This window comes from Python bivittatus, unplaced genomic scaffold, assembly GCF_059951505.1.
Source record: "Python bivittatus isolate LINGU-HERP-01145 unplaced genomic scaffold, Pbiv_v1 ctg000700_np1212, whole genome shotgun sequence".
NCBI classification, from domain to species: Eukaryota; Metazoa; Chordata; class Lepidosauria; order Squamata; family Pythonidae; genus Python; species Python bivittatus.
This window is the reverse complement of record NW_028277098.1, coordinates 64,187,221-64,212,129: the sequence shown is the minus strand read 5'-3', so window position 1 is coordinate 64,212,129 and position 24,909 is coordinate 64,187,221. Positions and strand designations below refer to the sequence as shown.

The following is a 24,909-nucleotide window of genomic DNA, read 5'->3' as shown; positions in this document are numbered from 1 at the left end:
CTGAAATGTAGAAACCCAGTCATTATAATACTGGTCCATATCTGCCTAGTAAGACGCCCCAGAAGCATATCCTCAGAACTTGATAGGAGCTACATACCAGAAGGGTTCACCTTCAAACCAATCTCAAAGCTTCATACCTGTCCCCCACCCCGCTATCAGCTCCTCTCTCTCTCCCCACTCTACATTGCCAAGAAGATACAAGAAGGTTACTGAGATTTAGGAAGTTACACGTATAAGGAACTTCTGAGGATACCAGCACAGAAGAAACCTGCTCTATCTCAATCCCAAACTTCAAATCTCAGGCCTCTTCTCACCTTTTTGAGCCAGCAGTCTATAGCTGCTCTTTTTTGGCTTTAAAGTAATTTATCATCTGTTCCTTCTTTTTCCAAACAGCTGTTTTCAGCATAAGAATCAAGAACTCTTGCCTCACCAATTTCAATCATTACATCAAGCTAGCCAGAAATGTAGTTAAACACAGCCATTTAAGTTCAACAACTTCCCACAATTTGAAACTAAATTTAATATCCATTTGTAAGGCAAGACAGTAATTTGCAGTGCTGACAAGGTAGGCAGGTGAAGCAGGGCCTCTTCCATTTGATTCTGTCACACAACAACCCAGAGTGATTAACACCTACTGCCATATAGGCAGAATTTTACTGAGTTATATATTAATATTGCCCTTAAATAATTTCATCAGTAAACCCGTTTTATTTTTAAGTTACTTTTGAAAAAAATGTAACTTAATGAAGGAATTATAATAAATAGTTCACAATTCAGATTTTTAATTCCAATATTTAATGACACATGTTTTTCAGTTCTTTCCAAAGATATTTTTTACAAAGCCAAGTTGCTTCAGCAAATGATCTCTCACTTACCCAAAATCACAACCAAAGGTTACTTGATCACCAAGCCGCAGGTCATTCGAGGACACTATTCTGCCATTTTCTATATGTGGAGTTGGACATCGCCTTCCTAAAAGATCAGAACTGGTATTATCATGTGCCTTCATGATTTTTACCACAAAATAAACAAAAGAAGCATAGAAAATAGAATTATTCTAGCGTTATACTTCTAAATAGTTATATTAGTTGTATCAATCCTTCAAAATAATTGTTTTGCAATGCAGAGCTGCTTGGTAAGCTATTCATAGCTGTCTATGAGTAAAGTAGTTTATGAAGTAGCTGCAGGAGTTGGAAAAAGAGCTGGGTACTTTACTGAGTCAAAGAGAAGTCTTTCAAACATCCTGAGTATATTACAGTTAAATTCTCTTGAAAGATCTTATGTTAGTAACAAATACATATGCATAGAATAGAACTATAATAAAATAAACTACATGTTTAAAACTAAAACAAAGTAAACAAACTAAAAACCTTAAAACAGACAATGAAACATTGCAAACTATCCAAATTTCAAAATTATATCCTGTTATCCTACACTGCTATCCTACAAACTCTTATTATTACTAATTAAATTTTAAAATGATCTTTTAATTGTTAAACAATGAACTGAACCCAGGCCACACAGAATCATATTCTTCAAACTTGCCTTTCCTTTGACACAAAGCCAATTCAAAGGTCAAGTGTTGAAAAGTTTCATTAAGCCAATTGTTTTCTAATATATAAACATCCTTCCATGACTACATAAGCACCTTTTTGCAAAAGTCCAAGCACAATATAAAGACTAATCTTTATACATGGAGAGATTCCTAATCTGGAGGATATATATTAACAGCCCATTAACACTTTGATTCTCAACTTCCTTCCAACAATATGGTTCACCAGAGAGATAATATCTAAACGATAAGAAATTATCAGTGGGCGTGTCTATGTCACATGTAGCATGAAGACTGTTTTTTCAACATTATATCTCCATCATAAAATCAATGGTACCCATATTTTTACAATATTTTTTCATTGGCACAATAACACCCCCAAAGTTATTGTGCTTAACCAAGTTTTTAAATCGTATGAAACATATTTAGAGCTAACATTCTTCAAAACCTGAAGGCATATTGGATATGCAGGATAGTCTAATTCTCTAATCCAAATTTCTTGAACATTTATTTTTATACTTAAAAAAAACCCCTTGATGTTAATAAATTGTGGGTTTACTCAATGTCTCTGGAGTTTCCAAAGTCTGTATGGCATCAGGGCCAAACACCGAACATATGAAAAGCTATAGGTCTATAAGTTGTCATTCACCACTTTGGCTAAATTATATTCCTTTCCCAGAATTTCAGGAGTTTTAGAAATACTGATGCTTATTATTTGATTAAGAGCAATAATCCCATTTGTGGCCCATGATTTACAAAATAAAAAAGTGTTGCCAGATATTTTTAAGTAAAAGTACTCCAAAGTGTTAATTTCTAATGACAATGAAAATAAAAATTTAATTTCTGCCCAGTAAGGCCCATCAGACTTAATTTCTAGTATATTTTAAATCAGGAATTCAAGGGTGCTAAATAATAAGTTGAGCCAACAATGGTGAATAGTCAATATAATTTTCATTCTAATACCTGATTGACTTAACAAGTTAGCTCTTGTTAATGTCAATCAGGCATTGGAAAAATCACCGTCGTTGTATAAAAACTATAACTTTAAGAAATCCTGGTTATGTGCTCCTTCCATGAAAATTTCACTATTAATTTATCAATCTATTTAAAATATTTAAATGGAACCAACCATCTTGATGCAACATTAATGTTCCTTATAAACAGAGATATCTTCAGACAAATCTTAATATCCCCTCTCATCTGGGAAATATAAATTGCAAAGCTCTTATCTACTAGACAGGATATTTTCCTAAAAATAATAATCCCCAGACATTTAATAGATTTTGGAATAGCTGCATAAACAAAGCCTAAATTTTTACCTATAGTGGGGCAAAAAAGTATTTAGTCAGCCACCAATTGTGCAAGTTCTCCCACTTAAAAAGATGAGAGGCCTGTAATTTTCATCATAGGTATACCTCAACTATGAGAGACAAAATGGGGAAAAAAATCCAGAAAATCACATTGACTGATTTTTAAAGAATTTATTTGCAAATCATGGTGGAAAATAAGTATTTGGTCACCTACAAACAAGCAAGATGTCTGGCTCTCACAGACCTGTAACTACTTCTTTAAGAGGCTCCTCTGCCCTCCACTTGTTACCTGTAGTAATGGCACCTGTTTGATCTTGTTATCTGTATAAAAGACACCTGTCCACAACCTCAAACAGTCACACTCCAAACTCCACTATGGCCAAGACCAAAGAGCTGTTGAAGGACACCAGAAACAAAATTGTAGACCTGCACCAGGCTGGGAAGACTGAATCTGCAATAGGCAAGCAGCTTGGTGTGAAGAAATCAACTGTGGGAGCAATAATTAGAAAATGGAAGACATACAAGACCACTGATAATCTCCCTCGATCTGGGGCTCCATGCAAGATCTCACCCCGTGGGGTCAAAATGATCACAAGAACGGTGAGCAAAAATCCCAGAACCACTTGGGGGGACCTAGTGAATGACCTGCAGAGAGCTGGGACCAAAGTAACAAAGGCTACCATCAGTAACACACTATGCCGCCAGGGACTCAAATCCTGCAGTGCCAGACGTGTCCCCCTGCTTAAGCCAGTACATGTCCAGGCCCGTCTGAAGTTTGCTAGAAAGCATTTGGATGATCCAGAAGAGGACTGGGAGAATGTCATATGGTCAGATGAAACCAAAGTAGAACGTTTTGGTCTAAACTCAACTCATCGTGTTTGGAGGAGAGAGAATGCTGAGTTGCATCCAAAGAACACCATACCTACTGTGAAGCATGGGGGTGGAAACATCATGCTTTGGGGCTGTTTTTCTGCAAAGGGACCAGGACGACTGATCCGTGTAAAGGAAAGAATGAATGGGGCCATGTATCATGAGATTTGGAGTGAACACCTCCTTCCATCAGCAAGGGCACTGAAGATGAAATGTGGCTGGGTCTTTCAGCATGACAATGATCCCAAACACACCGCCCGGGCAACGAAGAAGTGGCTTCGTAAGAAGCATTTCAAGGTCCTGGAGTGGCCTAGCCAGTCTCCAGATCTCAACCCCATGGAAAACCTTTGAAGGGAGTTGAAAGTCTGTGTTGCCCAGCGACAGCCCCAAAACATCACTGCTCTAGAGGAGATCTGCATGGAGGAATGGGCCAAAATACCAGCAACAGTGTGTGAAAACCTTGTGAAGACTTACAGAAAACATTTGACCTCTGTCATTGCCAACAAAGGATATATAACAAAGTATTGAGATGAACTTTTGATATTGACCAAATACTTATTTTCCACCATGATTTGCAAATAAATTCTTTAAAAATCAGACAATGTGATTTTCTGGATTTTTTCCCCCATTTTGTCTCTCATAGTTGAGGTATACCTATGATGAAAATTACAGGCCTCTCTCATCTTTTTAAGTGGGAGAACTTGCACAATTGGTGGCTGACTAAATACTTTTTTGCCCCAGTGTATATCTTTCAGGAACTTTTTACCAATAAATATTAGACTTATTTCAATATATTAAATACTCATTATACTGTACAATTTCTACACATTAGGGTAAGGATTTCTGTTTTTCCCTCCCAGTACTTTAATTTTTTACTCTTTAATTTTATTTACAATATAATGAACAGATTATAAAAACAGCATACATATTTTATGTAGAAACAGTAAACAATTATCCCTTTCTTGCATATAATTAATGATTAAACCAGGAGAATAAAAATAATTTGCATTATCGTAATACTGATGTCTTTTTTTTGGCTAAAAGTTTGGATAACATTTCTATTAGAGTAGTTTGTCAACATGTGGAAGCAGCTGACCTTTGTTCATTTTTAATAAACGGAGGTGTTAAAATTTATGACAAACTGAATTCTTTTTTAAAGAGTTTTAGCTGATATATATTGAAGTATTCTGATTCTGCCTTTGCTAAAATACATCTATTGTTTTAGCTTTCTGCATAATAGCGTTTTTAAATCAATAATGTGAACACTTAATAATACATCTCTATTTTTTATTACAGAGGATTACAGCATTCTGTCTGGTACTGGGATGGAATGGACTTATGAAGGCCAGGCTCAGGGAGATAAGCATGTTCTTAGCCCCCAGCAGGAGCGTGGGAAGTTCAAGAAGTTGAGGCTGGCACCTCCCTAAGGAATTCATGGTGTTGTGGCTGGCTGGCTGGCTTGGGAACTAGGGTTCAGTCTGGGGAGATTTTCTGTCTGGAGGTTGTAACTAATAAATGCAACAGAACTGTATTTGCATTGTCTCTTGGAGTTCTTTGGGCTGAACCTGACAGGTACACATCTTGAACATTAATATTAATCTCTGGGAATAAATCATTTAGCCAATTTACTATAAAATATAACATGTAACATTCTTCATTTAATTCTGTAATATTTTTAATCCCAATGTTGCAATGGCAGTTGGCATCTTCCAAATATAAAAATCTCTCATGTAAATCTTAAGGCCCACTTTTCATTGACTTAATTGTAGCTAATTCTTTTCAGCAAGTTCAAATGCATTACTTGGAATACAGCAATATTTACTATACTAAATGTTACATGTCTTCTTGTAATGGTTTAATAACTTTTAATCATTCATTAGGTCTTTTTTCAACTTAGCAAAATGTTCTAGTAAGGAGGCAAAACCCATCACATTTTCTTTAGGTTGTGATGCTTTAATGCCATGACTGATTGTTCCTCCTCCTCCATGGTCTCTGAAAGAAAAAAAAATGTACCATCTACTTTCTTCTTAGAAAAATAGGATCATTGTTTTGTTTGGGAAACCCTGCACTAAAGGAAAACCAAACTAGAGGAACAGGCAGAGCCCAGGGGAGGTGTGAAGAAATTTTTTATGTCTTTATTTAAAAAAAAAAAGTTTCGTATTGTTTTCATTGCTCATTTGTATTCATTTTGGTGATTGGATTTTTAGGGGAGATGTGTACATTAAGATTACACTAAAGGGAGGTGTGATGGCAAAAAAAGTTTAAGAACTGTGTAATTCAGTTTAAAGGGAGGTGAGACAAAGCAGCAGAACTAAGACACCATTGCTATTCGTGATATCACCAACTGCCATGTAAAGATCTTTTGCAATTATTAAAAAAACCCAAAATGAGGTCTGCATGTAACAGCAACTTAAAAGTGAGCTATACATATTCCCTTGATTTCATCAATCTTTTTAGTCAGGCATGCCAGAGGTTCAAGAACAAATCGCAAATTAAGGGTGATAAAGGGGGTCCTTGATATTTTCTATGTTCTACTTTAATTACTGATGTGATGAGCTTATTAGTGATTACTCAAGCAGAAGCATTAGAATACTACATTGTTATCCAAGAAACACATTCTATAGAAAATCTAAGCTTCTTTAGCATGTGAACTAAAAATGAAATATGCCCCACAGCAAAGAGTTTTTCTGCATCCAAAAATGCCAAAACCATAGATTCACGTTTCTCAACATACAGAGCTGCTGTATCGACCAAAAAATTAATCTTCTGAGACATACCTTTTCATAAAACTAGATTGTGCTCAATAAATCATCATTATTATATCTTCTATAACCTTCTTAAGGCTATTAAAATGTAAGTGTCAACTTTTAACCACAATATTGGATGAAAACTTATACAATTCATACAATGCCTTTGTATTGCATGAATGTGATTCTGTGCCTATATGGGAAGCACATGGCAGACTGCATATGTTCCATACGGGATCACGGGACAGGAGAAGAGATAGGGACTTAGAATGAAGCAGTCAGCAACATTCCAAGCCGCTGTCCAATTACTTCTTCCACCGGAATGCGTTAGAGCAATTTTTTTTTTGGAATATTTTTTTCTACAGCCTCCATTCATTCACACCCAGTCCATTTTCACACTCTTTCTTTTGCTGGTTTCTCCCAACAAACCAAATTGGACCCATTCAGAAGGATAGCTTTCCAAAAACTGAGTGGAAAGACAAATGTATGAAGTATTTTTTTTAAAAAAACAGAGCAAATACTTTAAGATTTTAAAATGTTGTTTAGCTTTCATTTAACTATTCAAACCCTACATTTTTTTTTTTACCCACAATGTTCAAGTCCTCTCTCCTACTTCAGACTCCTTTAGTTTCTGTAAAGATACCATGGTGACTAGATAGTTACATAACCAAATATAACCAAGCCAACAGAGACATGCAAAAGCTTTTAAAATTGAAATGTCCAATTTCAACTTTACTGGAAGATTCTGAACTCATAAGAGAGCATTTTAAAAGTGAATGATCCATTTCAAAGAAGTGTGAATGATCCATTTCAAAGTCAGAAACTTCAAATAAAGTTGGATGTTGGAATACTTCCAGTAAAAATGAAAAACCTACAATATCCTCCAAGCAGAATGTTTCAGGTTTGGAATATGCTGACTTCAAAATGTTTTGCACACTTCTATAAATCAATATAGAAAAACAGAAATGTTTCTTTCAATCTGAGCAAAACTTTAATTTCTCCAAGTCAAAAACGAGCCTCAAAAGTGCTTACAAATGGTTCCGATTAGAAAAAATACTATATGCTACTACTTAACTAAAACTTAAGATTTAAACAATAAAATATCATTTAGTAGATACGTCCAACCTTTTTGCACTGACAGGATTCTCTGGACTAGAACCATTAAAAAAAAAAACCTGCCATGAGAACCTATTTTCTCAGGAAACCAGGTATAAGGAAGTCTGAAATAGAAAACCACATATTTTATTTTATTAAGCATAGTGAAACCTGCTGAATAGAAATAGAAAAGGCAAACTGGTGAATAAGTGGCTATATTTTACCTCAAAGTAAATTAGAATAAGGATGAGGCTAGGCCTAAGGCTCAACACCAAATTATGCATTTTTCCATAAAACGCAATACCCATTCACAGAAAGAAGATATGAGCAACCATGAAAGAAAACAAGCACACACAAAAGCTTCACAGCATTCTCTTCATCCTGTGAAACTACCACTCAAAAGATAAGATATTTACATTTCCAGATAAATCAGCCCAGTTACAGCTCTATAAATTGTTGTTTCTCTCCATTTGAGCCTGCTATGTTACCGAGTCACCCTAAGTTATTAAGCAGCTGAATTCTATTTTTCTTTCTAAAGTAAATGCACTTTAGTTAGGTGGGCAAACTTTCAGTTCTTCCAGCAGTTTCTGCTTTCCAACTGTTCAGGGTAAAGGAATTACTTTAAAATTAGGAAAGATGGAGGGGCTCAATTCACAGTCTTTTTCAGTTATTTTATATATGCACAGACACACATTTTTTGTTTTGCTTATTACAATATTGCTATCATTTATTTCTACGTCAAATAGCTAAAATAAAGCATATTTAAGTAATCCTAAGAGAAAATAGTTACTTCTTGAAATAATGTGTACATTCAGAATTGTGTTTAAATAAAACAGAAGACAATTATATTTAAGCTTCATGAATATACCAAACAGTCAAATTAAAAGTGTTGATTAGGTTTTACATTAAGAATAAATGCATATCATAATAAGTTCAAATTACTCTATGCGTTTCTGATTTTTCTCCAGAACTTCAGCATTTCAGAAACTTTGAATTGTTAGCCTAATGGATATTTAGGACAGAAATCAGGCTGGAGGTGGGATCAAGATATTATTTGGAACTGAGAGTTGTAAATTAAGTGCAAAATTCAGTGTAGCCTTCTTTTTTAAAGGCTAGGACTACAACTGATATCTCACCTTCATATAATAAGCAATTAGCTCAGTGAAATATTCTTAATATTGTTCCTATGTAGCATGTCTCTGGGAAAAAAGGGAACTTCGCTTTAGCAACCACATAACCTTTCAATAGCACAGCATGACAATGATGCTTATAATGGTAAGGGAGGACACAATTTAATCTGGAGAAATATAGCCGAGAAGAAACACTGTGGAGCTGGGGGTGAGTGGAAGGACCAGATTGGATTCTAATAAGAACATACAAAGTACTCCGATTTATGATTCCAGGGAAACCCATAACTGGTACCAAGCCATCTAAACACAATCATTTTAATCACTACAAAATACATTCTGCCTTATATGCATAGCTGAGCTAAAATAACTCAAAAAAAGCTAGGAAAAGTCTGGTTTCTAAAGGATGTCTAACAGTTTTCCCCTACTACTAGGAGAATGCCAGAAAGCCAGCCATATGATTTTCAAGAAGCATATTCAGTTCCAGCCTCCCTACTTTAAACATCTCCCCATTTTCCTTTTTCCAACAGTTAGTCATTATCTTGTGACTTCAGAGTCTACTCAGCACTTACTGGGCCAGATTATTTTGGGATGGGGCATGGGTGACATGGGGAGACTCAGGTTTGAGTCCATTCTCAGCCATGGGAACTCAACGTAGATGACTTCAGATAGTGTTTTCCACTTCATACATATTATCCATCCATCCATCCATCCGCTTTTCTCACCATTTTTCTAAACTGAGCAGCCCAAGGATTGCAACATCTCCATATACAAGAGTTAGCAATTTTGATTGCTTTCACCCAGCCAAATTCATGGAAGTCTGAATTATCCCTGAAAGTTAATTACAATAGTTTTTACTTCAACTTCAGAACTGGCAGGACACCTAGGATTGGTAACTGGGAAACACAGGTGGAAAGATGTTTCACACAGCTTATGTGCTTCACACAGACTAGATGGGCTTTTTATCAGATTTAATATATAGTGGTACCTCTAGTTACGAACGCCCCTCCTTACGAATTTTTCGAGATACGACCAGCTCCAGCCCCCAAAATTTACCTCGACATGCGAACTCCGCCTCGAGATACGAACCGGATCCGCGGCCATTTGCCCTGCTGCCACGCGGTCGCAGCTTCCTGTGGGCGAGATCGTGGTAGCAAGGAGATGTTCGGTGAGGCTTCTGGTATGTTTTGTGGCGTTTGGAAGGTTTTTGTGGCGTTTGGAAGGTTTTTGAGGTTTAAAAATAAAATGCATATGTTTCAGAACTGTTTAGCCGTATTTACATTGAACCTTATGGGGGAAATTTACCTCGGGGTGCGACCAAATTCGGAGGGTGGATTAACCGTATTTACATTGAACCTTATGGGGAAATTTGCCTCGTGGTGCGACCAAATTCGGAGGGCGGAACAGATTAACCGTATTTACATTGAACCTTATGGGAAACTTTACCTCGACTTGAGACCAACTCGAGTTGCAACCAGAGTCACGGAACGGATTAAGTTCGTAACTAGAGGTACCACTGTATTTCTTACATTTCATTTTTCATATCTTTTTTTCTTTTACTTTATCTCACCTTTTCTTTTCCTTTTTATAATTTGTATTTTCAATTTTCTTTTCCATTTCTAACTTTTAACTTTGTAATTTTAAAACCCAATAAAATATTAAATATCTATCTATATATCTATATCTATCTATCTTACATTTCAACCTTCTTAAGTTACCAGCAGATAACAGTATGTTAGTCTGATCTAGTGAGGTCACTTAATGTTTTGTTGATGCAACTAGTTAAGTGACATTAAGAATCTGATAGTATTTTAAAAAGCACTTAAAAAATATTTTCAACATTAGTTGAAGGGTTTCTTTAGAATGTATATGCCACCTTGAGCTCCCAAACGAAATGCAGGATATAAACTTAATAAATGATAAATAAGCCTAATTCATCATAAATGATCATATGGATAGTAAACACTGGCTGATTTCTTCTACCATCAATGGTTTTAGCATTACATCCAAACTAGGATTCTGGGCTTGCTGCTCTCCAAAACAGAACAACATCTGAAGCTAACAAACCAAAGCACCTAGCTTTGGGGCAGCATTACAATAATGAATATACCCTAGTATTTTTAACTTCTGCTGGCAGAAGAAACTAAGAAACAGCAATTCCAGAACACCCACTTGAATGCTTGCTAAATTCCCAGGATCTAGTCAGAAGAAATTTCAGTTACTGTTTTGTTCAAAGCAAGCTATAGGCTAGAAATTAAATGCACAACTTTAAGCCTGACAGCTTTGAAGATCTGAATATATTTCATTATTTCATACGAGCCATTGCCATTGGCAAAAGATACTCACCTTGACAAAGTTCAGGAACATCTAACCACTGATTAGTGTCAAGACAGCTAATAATACGAGCTTTTCCAGGTATATATTCATAACCTGTGATGCACTCTAACTGCAGACGAGTTCCAACAGGATAGGTATCTGCTAGGCCTTCTCCTCCTTTTAATGAAGAATGGTTGGGTAGACTTGGAGTTGGGCACTCACCTGTACATAAGCAAAAATGAGGAAGCTTTAAGTAGAGAACAGAGATAAAGGGTCTGTTACAATACTGAAGTCTAACCATTCACAAAGTCTTGAGCCACTGGGGCTTATGCCAAAGAATTTGACAAAGTTTCAGCCCAGAAATGTAGGAGCAAAGTCAGGAAGGCAAAGGCAAAAAATGAGCTAAGAGTAGCAAGAGGGCCATAATCCACCAAGAAATTTTTCTTCAAATACATCAAGAGCGAGAAGATAAGAGGTGGCAGACTCACTGCTTACTTGGGATGCAGAAATTTTAACAGATGACCAAGGAAAAAGCAGAGGAACTCAAGTTCTATTTTACCTCTGAAATGGCGACTGGAGTGGTATAGACTGGAAACAAATGCAATAGGCGCAGGTCAGTAAGGATGTAGTAAACAAACTTCTACCTAATTTAAATGCCTTCAAGTCCCAATGCCTTAATGAAATACACTCTAGAGTTCTGAAGGAACTGGAAGAAGAACTTTAAAGATCTCTATCAATTATCTTTGTTCATTCCTGGAAAACTGGGGACTGTAGTTCCTTTCTTCAAGAAAGAAAGAAAAAAAGATCTCAATTATTGACTAGTGAGCTTAACATTAATCTCTGGAAAGATATTAGAATAGGTAATAAAGCAGGCCATTTGCAAAGATCTTAAAGACAATACTGTGATCTCTAAAAGCCAACATAGCTTTGCCAAAAATAATTCATGTAAGACAGTGCTGTCTCCTCTGACAGAGTAACTATTCCACTGACCAAGAGGAATGCTGCAGATATAAGCTACCATGATTTCAGTCAAGTTTTGACAAGGTCCCAATGTTCTACAGGACATCCACATTGACAAGTTGTTAGTGTAGTTTGGATGGCACTCCGGTAAAGTAGTGGTTGGCTAACCACACCAGAGAGTCAGCATTAATGGCTGTCTATCAAGTTGGAGAGCAGTAACTAGGGGAATTTCACAGAGATCAGCCTTGGAACCAGTATAATTTAACATTTTTGTTAATGATCTGGGTAGCTATCAAATTTGTGAATGACACAAAACTGGAAGTTCTAGCCAACACCCAGGATGAAAGCATTTGATTGCAGTGTAGCCTGGAAGATAGGGCTGAAAGGAAAAAGATATCCTTTAACAGGGAAAAATGTGAAGTATTACATTTATGGAGAAAAAAAAATGTAAGACAAACATACAAGATGGTGGACTCATGGCATGAAACACTACATCTGGAAAGGATTTAGATGCGGTCACTGACAAGAAGCTGACCATGAGTCAGTAGTGTGAAACAGCTGTTAGAAAGATTAATACAATTCTGGACTGCATTAGAAGAAGCACTGTTTTAAAAACACATGAAATCATTATTCCTGTGTATTTGGCACTGGCAAGACCACACTTGGAGTACTGTATATAATTCTGGATCCTACATTAGCAGGATATTGACAGGTTAGAACTGGTTCAGAGAATGGTAACAAAGATGATAAAGGAACTTGGAGATATACCCTTGAGGAGAGGTTGAAGGAATTTGGCATGGTCAGTCTGAACAAGACTTAGAGGATACATGAGCTATTCTCAGGTACATAAAGGGAAACTACAGGGAAGATAGAAACTATTTTCCATGGCTACAGAAATCAGGATCAGAAATAACAAGTGTAAGTTGCAGCTACCTGGATTCCATTTAAATAAATAAATAAATATCTCCTGAAGATGACCTGTATAACAGTGGAATAGTTTATCTGTGAAGGTTGTGGGTTCTCCATTTCTGGAAGTTTTAAGAAGAGGTTCTCCTGGATAGTTTCAATAGTTTTCCTGTACTTTGCAGGAGGTCAGACTAGATGATCTTTGTGGTTCCTTCCAAACGTACAATTTTCTTATTTTATTCTTCACTGCACAAAGGAACACTCCCTTTTTTACAGGGAAACATTAAAGACTTTGAACTATCTTTCAAGGCAGCATCCTAGAACACTGTTTTCTTTTTAACATAGCTATTATATCTTTGGGCTTTGCTTCTGCTGTACAACAGTCTGTGTGACCATACCTCTATGCAGTGACTTAAATAATCCCTAAATAAACACATAAATAATTTCCTCTGGACCTTGGTTTCTGAGTCCAGGTTTTCTGTTCTGAAACAGAACTTCACTCCTTGGCTTTCAATTCATGTTTGATTGGTGTTTGGTTTCTGTAACTCAAGAAACCGACTCTTAGAGAAAAGGTCAAGTGAACAGGTCAAGAACGGAGAAACCAACTTCTTCCCGTTATAGTTATATTTGTTTGAGAAAGAACAAATATCAACAAAACAACCGTGATGTACTTGAAGGAACACTTGCACTTGAATAAAGCCTTGGTTCCCATCACGAGCAGTAACTACAAGTTATTAAAGAGCCTCAGTTACGGCAAGCACTCAACTACCTCTGCATTCCTCAAAGACGGATGTGGCTGAGAGCCCTACTGCTTCTGAAACCCGTAGTCAAGCAAACGAAGGATCCCCGGGGAAGGGTGAAGGGGCGGAGAATCCACGGCGACCGAACCGCCGCTTCCTAAGCGGCCACCGGCAGGGCAAGAATCGGCGAATGGGCGTTCCCTTCTCCCACACACACACCCGTGACACCCTGATGGCAGAGGGTCCGCGGCGACAGGCTACGGCGGGCATCGTTCTTCCTCCCTCGACGCTGCAATACGCAGCTGGAGCAGCAGCTCTGCGTAGCGAGGGGCCTTCTCGCTCTCTCGGGGATGGGCCACAAAGCAGCAAAAGAGCGCGGCTCCCCGGAGCATGGGCAAAACGACTTCCCGCATTGTCGAGTGAATCTCGATTAGCTCCCCTCTAAACAATAATTAAGCCCCCCCTCCATTTTAGAGCACGAACTTTAGCAGGCACCTAGAGGCATTTCTTACTCACACAAAGCAGTAGATGAGAGGAACAGCAGGACCAAGGCCGCCGAAAGGACCTCATTGGAACAAGAAGGAAAAAGGCCCATCGTAACAGCTGAAGGGAGTCGGAGAAACGCTTCCCGAGCTTAAAGACAAAAAAGGGCGGTGCTCCAGAATATTACCGCACGCCAAAACGTGAACCACCACTTCTCTGGTAAATGGGTGTGAGCAGCGTTGTCTTTATAGCCTGACGTTCATACGTCATAACAAACAGGAAGGAAGTTTCTAAGGCGGTGGCACGCCGCTCCGGCAGTCAAGTGTAACGTTGAAAAGGGAACTTTGTGTTTCCGTGGCCACAACAGGAGGCAGCAGCGGGGTGGGCAGGGATTTGGCATCGCGCGTAAAAGGAGTTTTGCAGAAACTTACAACTGTTAACTTGGAAGGAAAAAAAACCCGCGGAGATTATAGGGATAGATCCGCGCTAGAAAGCAGGTCTTTTGACTCAACTAATCTTTCCCATCTTGCTGTCAGCTGCGTTAAGCTTCAGTTCTCATAAATCTGGGTAGCATGGCTGTCGTCTGCATCTTCGACTGTAAAGATTCTGGGAACTGAAAACCAACTCGGCTGCAGTGTCCAAGTGGGAAAGGTTTGTTTCCCACTTGGATACTGTGCTTACAGTTGTTGTGGTATCCTCACTGAATGCTTTTTATCAGGCTATTGACCAGTTGGGTGTAGTGGTTAAGGCACCAGGCAGTAGAGGGCCATGAGTTCTAGTCCTGCCTTAGGCACAAGACAGCTGGGTGACCTTGGGCCAGTCACTCTCTCTCAGCCCTAGGAAGAAGGAAATGGCAAGCGACTTCCAAAATCTTGCCAAGAAAACTGCAGGAGTCAAGGCACAATCATCATTACTGACACCTGAGTGTACATGGGGTGTGTCTCAAAGTTTGTGAGACTGCAGTGGGTGGGTATGGGGGAGTGATAGGTGTGTGTAGTAAGTGCTGTGACTTAGAATCTTATGGCAGGATGTTACATGGGGATTTGAAGATTAGATTATAAACGTAATGGGATATGTTTTGACAAAGAATTATTCCTATTTAATGCATTAAAAATTAGCACTTATGACACTCTTACTATTCTCAAGATCAGAGATAGATTGGAAGCTATATATTTTTCATGCCTTTCTTCTTTTCTTTTACTTTATCTCACGTTTTCTTTTCCTTTTTCCTATAATTTGTATTTTTCATTTTCTTTTTCATTTCTGACTTTTAACCTTGTAATTTTAAAATTTCAATAAAATATTATTATGGAATCTTATGGCAGGATGCAAAATTGACATTGGTCACAGCATGGGTGTTGTCATTTTGGCATTATTTATTTTTCTTACATGTGTTGCTGAATATTGGGACCCCCTAAAACGATAAATGAATTTCTGTAATTTTCCCATGAATAAAACTCAGGCTACCATACCTAGTTCACAAACATTTGGGTGGCAGCAAAGAAGAACTGAAAACTCTTCTGGACTGGCCTACTATAAATGAAATTATAGAGTAAGAACTTAAAAAACAACTTTGTAGAATGCAGTAGAGTCCAATGTTGTGTTTGCAGCTAGCTAGGTAGATCTGCAGTGTTCACAAGAATTTTGGGGGCAGATAAATGATAAGAGAATGTATATCTTTGGTAACTAATCTTCACATCTATATTACTGTCTCTCTACATGAAACATTTTAACAAGCATATTGATAGACCTATCCTCTATAAACTTGGCCTCATTTAAAAATCCACGGAAGTTAATGGCCCCTTGCTGTCTTCTGCAGCAGTGATTTCCTGAAGTCTGTTCTATTTGGGATGAAATGATTCTTTTTGGTTGCCCTGAATACATACACACACACACATTTGGTGCCATCTATCTATCCACATACACATATGTATATGTGTGTGTGTGTGTATATACACACACACGCAAGTAGCTGGATAGTATAATGGTTAGAGCACTGCCCTTTGATGCGGAAGACCAGGGTTCGAATCCTAGCTGGTACCTACTTTACCAGTAGGGGTCCTTGGGCAACCCCCCCCCCCAACACTTCACCTGCCTACCTCAGAGTCATGCTGGCTTGGATGTTGCCTGGATTAATAAGGTCTGTGCCAGATATTGGGGAACCAGGACAATCTGACAATAAGTGGGCTGTAGGAAGAAACCATACATGGACAAGAGAACTTGGAATTGATGGATTGCTACTACAACAGTAATCCTAATGAGAAGGGATATATGAAATATATGAGGGAACTATGGAAGGACAGAAAACCTACTTCCACACTAACCAAGAAACATCTAGTTACCCAATGCTTCAACATAGTGAAGAGGAAGCTGCTCTCATAACTTGAGATAGACCAATTACACCATCTTGGGCTCAAGAAGACCCAGAAGAACAACAAATGTCCAACACCTGAAGCTGAAACGTCACTGCCACACCCTCCATTACAGAGCACAGCAGCTGATATGAGGCATAAGATCATGAATGAACTAGCCACAGTTAACCCTTGAGACTGATTATCAAGGCTCAGTGGAGAAGTACCATCAGATAGTATGTAGAAGATGCCAGTAGAGCCCTCATGACAATCCCTACTACCACCATACTTAAACCAATAAACTGGTATATGCTACAACTAGTGTAATCCTGGAGATACTTGGCTATTATACACAATCAAGAAAAACAGTAGTACATACCCCACACTGGGAAATGAGGTTGGAGGCTAAGATTAAGGCAACTCGGAGAGAAGTTAGTCAGCTAGCTGGACTACAGAAGGGTGTGGAGATTAAGGATAAGACTCAGCTACTGAAAAATTACACTCCATATGAAGCCCTAGAGACTGCTAAACAAAGGCTCACAGCACTGGCTACCAGGCTAAGGAATTACGCTAGAGAAGCAGAGGCCAAGAAGATGAATGCCCTGTAAAAGCAGATGCTCAGTGCAGCGTGAGCTCAGAAAGGCCAGGGAATGAGGGCATGGGGTGCATGTGATCACAGGGAGGCTGGGGAAAGAGGATGTGGGGTGTGTATGTGAAAGTGCAGGAAGGCTAAGGAAAGAAGATGTGGCGTATGTGCGTGCGATTGCAGGGAGCCCAGGGAAAGAGGGCAGGGGTATGTGCATGCATGCAGTCACAAGGAAGCCAAAGAAAAAGGGGGCGGGGTGTGTGTAATCGCAGGGAGGCCATGGAAAGAGCATGGGGTGCATGTATGAGTGTGTGATCACAAGGAGGCCATGGAAAGAAGTGTGTGTGCATGTGTGCAATTACAGGGAGGCCAAGGAAAGAGAGCATGGGATGGGTGTAATCACAGGAAGGCCATGGAAAAAGGGTGTGGGGTACATGCATGTGTGTGTGTGTGCACGCATGCACGATTGCAGAGAGGTCAAGGAAAGAGGGCACAGGGGTGCATGCATGCACTCACAGGGAGGCTGTGGAAAGACGGCACAGGTGCGTGTGTGCAAGTGCAGAGAGGCAGGGAAAGAGGGCGTGGAGTACATGACCATGGGATGCTGTAACTGGTTGTAAGTGCCAGCTTATTCCTAGCACCTGAATTCTGTTCACATGACCGTGGGGGCACTGCAACAGCCGAAAGTTCAAGGACCAGTCATAAGTCCCTTTGTTCAGCACTGTCATAACTTTGAACAGTCGCTGACTGAATGGTCGTAACTTGAGGACTACCTATATGACACAATGTGAATAAGGCTGAGATTTTATGAGAAGCTGGTCCCTGGCTTGGAAGTTATACAATTTATTTATCCTGGAGAGGATAGCATTCCACTAGCAAGAATAGTAATCAGTCTAGAGATTATTGTGGATTTACTCTTGTTACTGGATGTCCTACAGAATTCACTGGATAGAACAGTCTATTAGCAATTTTGGCTTGTACAACAACCCCAGCCTTTCCTGACAGGAATAGTTTTGCATAGCTTGTTGGTGAAATTAGGGGATTTCCTTTGAGAGTAATTTAAAAGCTGCAAATAGCATAGAATTCTGCATATCTCCAGTTCTGAAGGATCTGCACTAACTCATTTAGCCATTCAGTCATTTTTAATACACTATTGTTGATTTTTCTGGTTCTAAACAGCTTTGGACTAAGATCTGGATAACTGCCTATAACCTGTACCATACTGTTGATATTGATTAATTGTAGTGCAGAGGTGGGCATTCTCAATTATGGCATTCACCATATGGAATAAACTGCTGTTAGGTAGGCCCCCATTGTGGAGTGTGTCTGCTATATATTAAAAGCTTATCTGTTTGCCCAGGAATTTCATTTTTTTTCTTTCCTGTTTATCTTTTGGTTAGCTGCCCTAAAATTTATTAATTAATAGTTTTATAATTTATACCTTATTGCATTTATTATATAATGCTTTTAGTCAGACTGCTTTTTAAATTTAAAAAAATAAAATGATTTTTAAACACACACAAGTAGGTCAGCTAGATTTGAAACAAATTTCAAATCTCTCCCCGCCTTTCTCCTTTTTAAGACTACAGAAAGAAAGACGACAAAATTGTTAAATATCTATTGACTTTTCAATTCAATTTTGTAATTTTTACACTTATGCGCTCTGCATGAATTGAGGAAGGCTGACTAAAACTAAAGAAATCCAATTTATTCCTAGTAAACACCTCAAAGACAAAAGCTGGTGAACATATAAAATCCTCTTGCATCCAGGATAATCTTGGGAGAAGGCTACATTAATATTTTGTAAGGGGAAGTCAGATTATTTAACCCATGGAAGAAAATGTGCAGTCAAACTCTCCATTGAGTCATCTATGCTTGAGTAATGCAATGCATGATGACATTTAAAATAAATTTAGCTTATGAACAATCATCAGCAGTTGGACTTCAGGAAAACTGATACCAAGCATGTAATTTCCTGCAGTGTGGTATAAAACAAACACTAATTCTGTTCCATAGATAGCATTTAAAAAAAAAAAGATTTGTTCTTTCTGAATAGGGCTGGACATTATATTGTTGTAACTAAAAGGCTTACTCCACACCCTTCTGTAGCCTTGGCCTTATGAGGTTACTTCTTGATTAATGCAACAGCCATCTGCTGCTAGAATGAGATGGTGGACATGACAAAGCAGTAGATAAGCTGAACTTACTGCTGCAATTGCAAACAAACAAAACTTGTGGAGAACAGTGATATAAATAGACAACTTCAAGAATGGTAAAGGCAGTCTCCACTAGATAGCATTGGAGGAATACACAATCCAGCTATCATTTAATATATGCCTGCAGCATATAAAATAAGTACTGTGGCATGCAAATAACTCGACATCTATGCCATGGTGCGTAGCAGGGATGCCAGCTTGAGTCCTGACTACAGTTATGAGATCTATAAGTAGCCCTTAATAGGCTCCTTCATCCCATGAAGAGACATAACATTTCTGAAAATGTTGAAACCACCAAAACAAACAAGCCTTCAGAAAAAAACGGGAATTTGGGGAAAGTAGAATTATATGCAGTATTCATTTTTATACCATCCTTTGCTGATCTAAGTTCACATTGCTATTTTAAGAACATACAATGCAGTAAATATAGTTTGGTTTGCTCATATAATTATGGTCAGACTGTAATTATGTTTACTAACTGATTTTATGTTAAAATGTTTTATCAGGTGCTCTTGAGAAGCTCACAAACAAATCAGGCAACTTCTTTGGTGAAAGTGGCAATGCCTGCTGGATGCATTAATTGTCTTCTGTATACAGGAATTGTAATATTCCAATACTAAGAAAAGTCTTCCTGTTTTCTATTATAGAAAACATTTGGGGCAATAAAAGATAGCAACACATGGCACCTTGTCTTACTACATTCATTCTTTATTTAAAAACTTCTTCAAGTCTTTTTACTCTCCATTCCCCCCCCCCACTTTTTCAGAAAAAAAAGTTTCTAAAGGTTAAAAAACAAACTTCTTTTTTTTTCCTCCCCTTTTTTCCACCTTCCTTTTCAATTTTCACCAGTGAAAAGAGAAAGGAAAAGGATAGGAATAGAAAAAAGATATATGGTGAGAATTATAGAAATGCAGGTATTAGGCCACCAAGACAAAAGAGCAATATTTTTGGACCTTGTGAAAAAGGGCCCTAAGGTTCTACAGAGCTGTTTGAAAAAAAACCTCTGCATTAGAGGAACATGCTTCTCTGTACAACCACAAAAGGAATACTTATAGTACAAGATTTGCCTTTCATTTGGAGCTGGCCTATCTGTTCATTCTAACTGTTTTTATGAGAGCACTTTAGTTAAAAAAAAAAAAAAAAAGGAGTTAGCATGTCCAGCTACATAGTACCAGCTTAGCCAACCTTGGCTGATCTAGAAAGCTAAATAAGGTCAGCTCTAGTTAATATTTGCAATAGGGGAGATTTGGGAAAATATGGCTTCACTGGGAAATCAAATATCGTTCTGGAAGAAAACAAAAGCAAGCCACTCCTATATCATGCCAAGAAAATGTCATGGTTGTATTCATCAAAGTCACCAAAGTCAACTTTACTGAGCTAGCTCCTTCCCTTTTAGGATACTTTGACTGGATATTCTGTAATACAATTTCACTCTGCAGAAACCAGCCACCATTCCTTCTTTGAGAATACTTCATTCTATTACCCATTTTCCCCTTTTGAATTTTCCGTTTCTTCATAGAAATGAAGCTTTATTGTTGAGATAATAGGTTTTTGCTCTTTAGGTAGGTTCCCTCCCTTGTCCCCCACTTTTTTAAAACTAAGAAAATTTTGACGAATCTTGAAATTGCAAACCATGCGGCAAAAATACAAATAGGCAATCAATCAATCAATCACTGTTTTTAAATAAGGCCTATTTAAACACATAATTTTCATAAAAATAACATACTACTGAAGAATCAGTATTGATAATTTTAAATTTTCATAAAGACCATGTTACAATTAAGGATTTTTAAAAAGCTGATCACTAGGAAAAAATGGCAATGAAATTTGAATCTTCTGGGCAGGATTGATGTCTTCTAATATTTTGAGATGACTTTAGGCAAGAAGCTTGGAATAAAGGTTGAAGGTTACACATGGAAAAGTGTAATTAACCATCCATATTTAATATTTTACTCTTCTTCCATAATCAGTGATCCTTCAATGGATGAATTAAAATTTTAGAAATTTTAGCTTCTAATATATTGAGATGTTCTAAATATAACATCAATACTAGAGTTGTAATTGGATAATAATTAGGGTTGTAATTAGAATTAGAAGTAACAAGAACTAGGGAGTCTGAGCTCAAACCAGTTCTTAACGTACAGTAATTGAAAGTCTCCATTATAATTATAATTAATCTTCAGTTACTCAGTTACTGTTGCTCAATAACTTGACATCAGATTCAAAATTGTATGTAAAGGCATCCCATTTTGACAGAGCACAGCCAAGGAAAAAGAATAACTATTTACTCCAGGGATTTGTGAGACAAGTTGTACTGTATAATAAATAATATACTGGATTATCATACATACAAAATCAACAGCTCTCTACAGAAAAGCTGTAACTTCCAATCTTTCCTGACAAACTTAATTTCCCTACTACAGTAGCAACTTATATTTCTAGAGCCATAACTGTATCTAAATAACAGTAATAAGTACAGGCTTTTATCACTTCAATGGTGGCTGTGTGATGCAATGAAGATAGTGTATGTCACTCATAGGGGAATGACCATATGCTTGTTCCACTTGCATCTGAACAAACACACCATGTATATTACTATTTCTCTATAGTAAATTAGGTATTCTAACATTTCAAAACAAAGCAAAAAGGTTGTATTGCTGGCATCATAAATATAATCCAGCTCAAACATCAGTGCAATCCAACATGATCATAACTAAGTCTTTAAACACAAAATTCAATCTGTGTTGCATTTTGTCTAAAAATAATTGAGTTCCAAAGTATTGTATATCTATACCAGCATTTAAATGTTGTATCTTTGCAGCTGTGAGAAGCAACCTATATTATTTTGACAACATGCAACTTTCTACAGGAAAACTTATTTCAACATTTTAGAAAATCTCCTTTATAGTTAAATATGAAATCCCTCGAGATTAAAATCATAATGTCACTCAGGGAAAATAAAGACTGGGATGGAGGAGAGAACCTTCTGAAATTTGACCAGTGAAAAAGCTGGCAAATTCAAGTTTTTCATCTTAATGATTAAGGCTTTTTTGAACAAACAGCTGCAGTTTGTCTAAAAAGCAGAGAAATCATTACATGTGGGCATAGTAATTGTATAAAAGGAGGAGCAGATAGAATATTATCCTCTACTTCTGAACTCTGCCCAGCTCCTCCCATACCAGATTGCTCTACTACCCCATAGATGGCAATGGCTTTCCATGCTTCTTAGCTTAGCAAATGTTGTTGTTGTTGTTGTTAGAAATCCATCACCACTGAAACAAGTGGGAGTTAAATAAGACACATATCAGGATCCAAAGCTATGCCCCTAACTCCCCCCCCCCCCCATATAACATAAGAGACATGGAACTTTCCATGGACATTCAATGATTTAAAATTTGGATTTAAATTCATTCCCCAAGTTGATGACCTGATATGCTTTGAAAATATTTCCTTATAACAATGAAGCTTTTGGTGCCAGATAAGATCCAATAAAGATAGATTGAATATTAAATATATAAAAAATATTTCTTATGCTATGAAATATGGCAACCCATTTCAAAGATCTATCCAGCATCTATCATAGCATCATATACAAGTACGTAAAATATTTTACTTTTCTACTTACACCTAAAGTAAGTAACATATACATATGTATGTTACATATAGTTGTACTCAGCTATGTATATATGGTGTTCATTGGCTGAATCTAGAAGTGTCATTTTCCATATGAAAGGGAGAAAGAATGTTTGTGACTTACTATAAAATCCTTAATTGAGAAAAGGGAACAAAACTCCAAAGTATGGTTCTGTTTGTGGACGCTGCTCTATGTTTTTTGTAGAACAGCATCACTGCCATACTCAATGTATTTTTTCTTTCTTTTCTTTCTTTTTTCTTTTTTGCAAATTTGGGGAACTGTCTCATCATAAAACATTAAATATTTATTATATAAAACATCAAAATTTAAAATTTTGTATTGCTACATCTTTTTCTTAATAGCTAGTACAATCTGTGAATTAAAATGAAAACATCATTTAACTTAGTCAAAGAATTTTTTGAGGATATATTTTACCTTTGCATTCAGGAACAGAACCTCTCCAGATTCCGGTTTTATTATCTTCAGTTATACAATGCAGAGGATCATCTCCAAAAAGTGAAAAGCCAGGATCACAGGTATAGGTCACTATTGAGTTAAGGGGAAATTTTCCATTCTTTCCTCCAGTATAATTTCCATTCATTATTCCTGGAGGAGGAGGACAAGTGGGCCCTGAAATACAAACAAAACTTTGTGAGTTGTAAAATTTCTGCCAAAACAAATGGAAAACCATTTTCTCTAAGAGAGGAAGCTAATATATATATCTTTCTGAGAGAGGAATATGTAAAAATTCCCCTCTCACCCCTATGGGTGGTATGTGTCTTCCTCAATCTCGAGTCCTCTACCAGAGGTCTGGGAGTTTGAGGGTTCTGTGCAGTATCTTAGCTGTTTCTAGCACTGCACTCTTCTGGACAGAGAGCTCTGATGTTGTTCCTGGGATCTGTTGGAGCCATTCTCCCAGCTTAGGAGTCACGGCCCCGAGTGCTCCTACCACCACTGAGACCACTTTGGCCTTTACTTTCCATATCCTCTCTATTTCCTCCTTTAGGCCCTGGTACTTCTCCAGCTTCTCATGCTCCTTCTTCCTGATGTTGCTGTCACTTGGCACTGCTACATCTCTCACTACCGCCATCTTCTGGTCTTTGTCTACTACCATGATGTCTGGTTGATTGGCCAGTACCTGCCTGTCCGTCTGGATCTGGAAGTCCCACAGGATCTTAGCCTTGTTATTCTCCATGACCTTCTGTAGAATCTCCCATCTGGACTTGGGGGGGGGGTCTAGCCCATACACTGTGCAGATGTTCCTGTACACAATGTCAGCTACTTGGTTGTGCCGTTCAGTATATGCTATTCCTGCCTGCATCTTACACCCTGCCACTATGTGTTGGACTGTCTCTGAGGCCTCTTTGCACAATCTGCACCTTGGGTCCTGTCTAGTGTGGTAGACCCCTATTTCAATGGATCTGGTGCTTAGTGCCTGTTCTTGTGCTGCTATGATCAGTGCCTCAGTGCTGTCTTTTAGTCCAGCCCTTTCCAGCCACTGATAGGATTTCCCAAAGTCAGCCACTTCAGCTATCTGTCAATGGTACATCCCATGCAGGGGCTTGTCTTGACATGGTATTTCCTCTACTTGAACTTCCTCCTTTGTCTGTTGCTGCCTCAGGCATTCTCTCAGCAGCTCATCTTTGAGTGCCATCTTACTGAAGTACTCCTGGGTGCTCTGGGTTTCGTCCAGGACAGTGGCTTTGACATTCATCAGAGCCCGCCCGCCCTCTTTGGGGCTGGTGTACAATCTCTGGGTGTTGGACTTGGGGTGGAAACCTCCGTACATTGTGAGGAGCTTCCGGGTCTTCACATCAGCAGCCTCCATGTCTTCCTTTGGCCAGCTCACTATACCGGCAGGGTATCTGATGACTGGCAGGGCGTACATGTTGATGGCATGGATCTTGTTCTTCCCATTGAGCTGGCTCTTCAGGACCTGTCTTATCCTTTGGTGGTACTCGGATCTTGCTGTCTTCCTTGCCTCCTCATCATGGTTTCCATGTGACTGTGGGACAC

The 24,909-nt window shown here is 38.1% G+C and overlaps 1 protein-coding gene across 4 annotated transcripts in view; it reads right to left on the bottom strand.

The window, feature by feature from the left end:
• Positions 1-24,909, bottom strand: part of LOC103058528 (complement receptor type 1-like) — a 69,379-nt gene that overhangs the window by 20,640 nt on the left and 23,830 nt on the right. For all 4 annotated transcript variants that reach the window (XM_088154572.1, XM_088154574.1, XM_088154573.1 and 1 more), the window contains exons 6-8: positions 23,329-23,523; positions 11,048-11,239; positions 876-972 (exon numbers count right to left, since the gene is read on the bottom strand). In XM_088154572.1, the coding sequence (XP_088010698.1) occupies positions 876-972; positions 11,048-11,239; positions 23,329-23,523 (484 nt within the window). The remainder of the gene's footprint in view (positions 1-875; positions 973-11,047; positions 11,240-23,328; positions 23,524-24,909) is intronic.